The sequence below is a fragment of the Bos mutus genome, unplaced genomic scaffold (assembly GCF_027580195.1).
Source record: "Bos mutus isolate GX-2022 unplaced genomic scaffold, NWIPB_WYAK_1.1 CTG233, whole genome shotgun sequence".
In the NCBI taxonomy this organism is placed as follows: domain Eukaryota; kingdom Metazoa; phylum Chordata; class Mammalia; order Artiodactyla; family Bovidae; genus Bos; species Bos mutus.
In genome coordinates, this window is record NW_027219742.1 from 107,609 (window position 1) to 109,367 (window position 1,759).

At 38.6% G+C, this 1,759-nt stretch overlaps 1 protein-coding gene across 1 annotated transcript; it reads right to left on the reverse strand.

Moving 5' to 3' along the window:
* Positions 1 to 521: 521 nt before the first annotated feature.
* Positions 522 to 1,472, reverse strand: LOC102271075 (olfactory receptor 51V1). The gene has a single exon (XM_005902313.2). The coding sequence runs from the start codon at positions 1,470 to 1,472 to the stop codon at positions 522 to 524; it is 951 nt and encodes a 316-aa protein (XP_005902375.2).
* Between the last annotated feature and the right edge of the window lie 287 nt (positions 1,473 to 1,759).

Below are 1,759 nucleotides of genomic sequence, written 5' to 3' on the forward strand. Positions count from 1 at the left end.
AGCATCAAGATTAATTTTTTGTTGTTTGCTTGCTTCATTGCTTTTTAAATTTATTCAAAAAGGTCAAATTTTCTTTTAGGCTTATTTAGTTACATTGCCATGGGACTAAACTGGGAAAATGGTTAGACAATAAACAAGAATGTCATTTACAGTAAGGAGAATTTGAGTAAGATAAATTTTGGTCCTTAAGTAATTACTTGGGGGATTTTAATCAGCAAAATGTACCTTTTTATAATGAATGAATCCCAAACTGGCCATAGTGAGATGAATTTTAATAGCTAAACTGCCTCAGAACTTATTATGATTTGGAAGCTATTATATATGTATTTTCAGATATACAAAAATCATTGACAGAGTAACTGATTTCACTGATATGATAGTTTCAAGGAAAATGCAGAGAAAAGTATTTGTAAAATGGAAATCCTCATTCAAATGAAAGTAATTAAACATATTTTAATTATTCACTGACTCTTACCCTTTTGAACTGCTTTGCTGACTTTTAAATACATTCACATTTGATATTAAGACTTACATTTTTTCAAGTAAAACAATCTCTGGACTCTTCTTCGTATTTGCTGAGTCTTGATACTATAAATAATGGGGTTCATCAAGGGCGGGAAAAGGATATAGACATTGCCCATGAGAACATGAACCCAGGGTGAGAGGTGTCTGCCAAAACGATGAACCATGGTCAGACCAATGATTGGGATGTAGAAAACCAAAACAGCACAGATGTGAGATACACAGGTCTGCAAAGACTTGATTCTCTCTTCTCGTGATGCAATTGCTAAGACTGCATGCAAGATCATGATATAGGAGATAATGATGAGCACTGCATCCAACAACAAGTTGCTGATCACCAGGGCCAGACCATAGATGCTATTGAAGCGAATGTCTGAACAGGCCATTCGAATTAAGTCTTGGTGCAGGCAGAAAGAGTGAGAAAGGATGTGGGGGTGACAATAATTTAAGAACTTTAGGCGAATAATGACTGGAGGTATGAGCATAGAACTCCTACATAAGATTGCCACCCCAATCTTCATGATTTTGTCATTAGTTAGGATGGAGGAATAGCGTAGTGGGTTGCAAATGGCAATGTAGCGGTCAAAAGCCATAGTAAGGAGGACAGAGGACTCCATGAAGGACAGACCATGGATGAAATAGGACTGGGCAATGCAGGAATCCAGGCTGATCTCTTGAATGACCCCCCATAAGATTCCCAGCACTGTGTGCACGGTGGACAGCCCCACACACAGGTCAGTGAGGGCCAGCATGGCCAGGAAGTAGAACATGGGCTGGTGCAGGCTCGGCTCAGTCCTGATCACGTGGAGCACCATGCAGTTCCCCAGGAAAACCATAGCATAAATGGAGGCAAAAGGGATGGAGAGCCAGAGATAGTCAACTTCTAAGCCAGGAAAACCAGTGAGAGTAAATCTGGAACTATTGAAGTTCAGGATAGAGATAGCAGACATTAATAGAGGATTAAAAATATTTCTAGAGAGGTATTAAAAATTAGATCACTTTATGACCCTTTAATTTCTAGTAATGTTTGTCTGCTTTTGAGAAGAAAATATAATACAGTTTCCTCAAGTATCATGAACTCCGCAAAGTAGAGGCCTGATTCATTATTCTTTTGGTCAAGAACCAGTTGTCTAAACATAGCTATTCCAGTGCTAGTGACTAAGAATGTCAGAAGACTAGAGGGTTTTACGCAGAAACAATAATGTTAATAGGCTCATGAGACTTGGTTGGGGATACA

Coding starts and splice junctions, on each gene's coding strand:
- LOC102271075 (XM_005902313.2), bottom strand. CDS start 1,472: ATGTCTGCTATCTCTATCCTGAACTTCAATAGTTCCAGATTTACTCTC.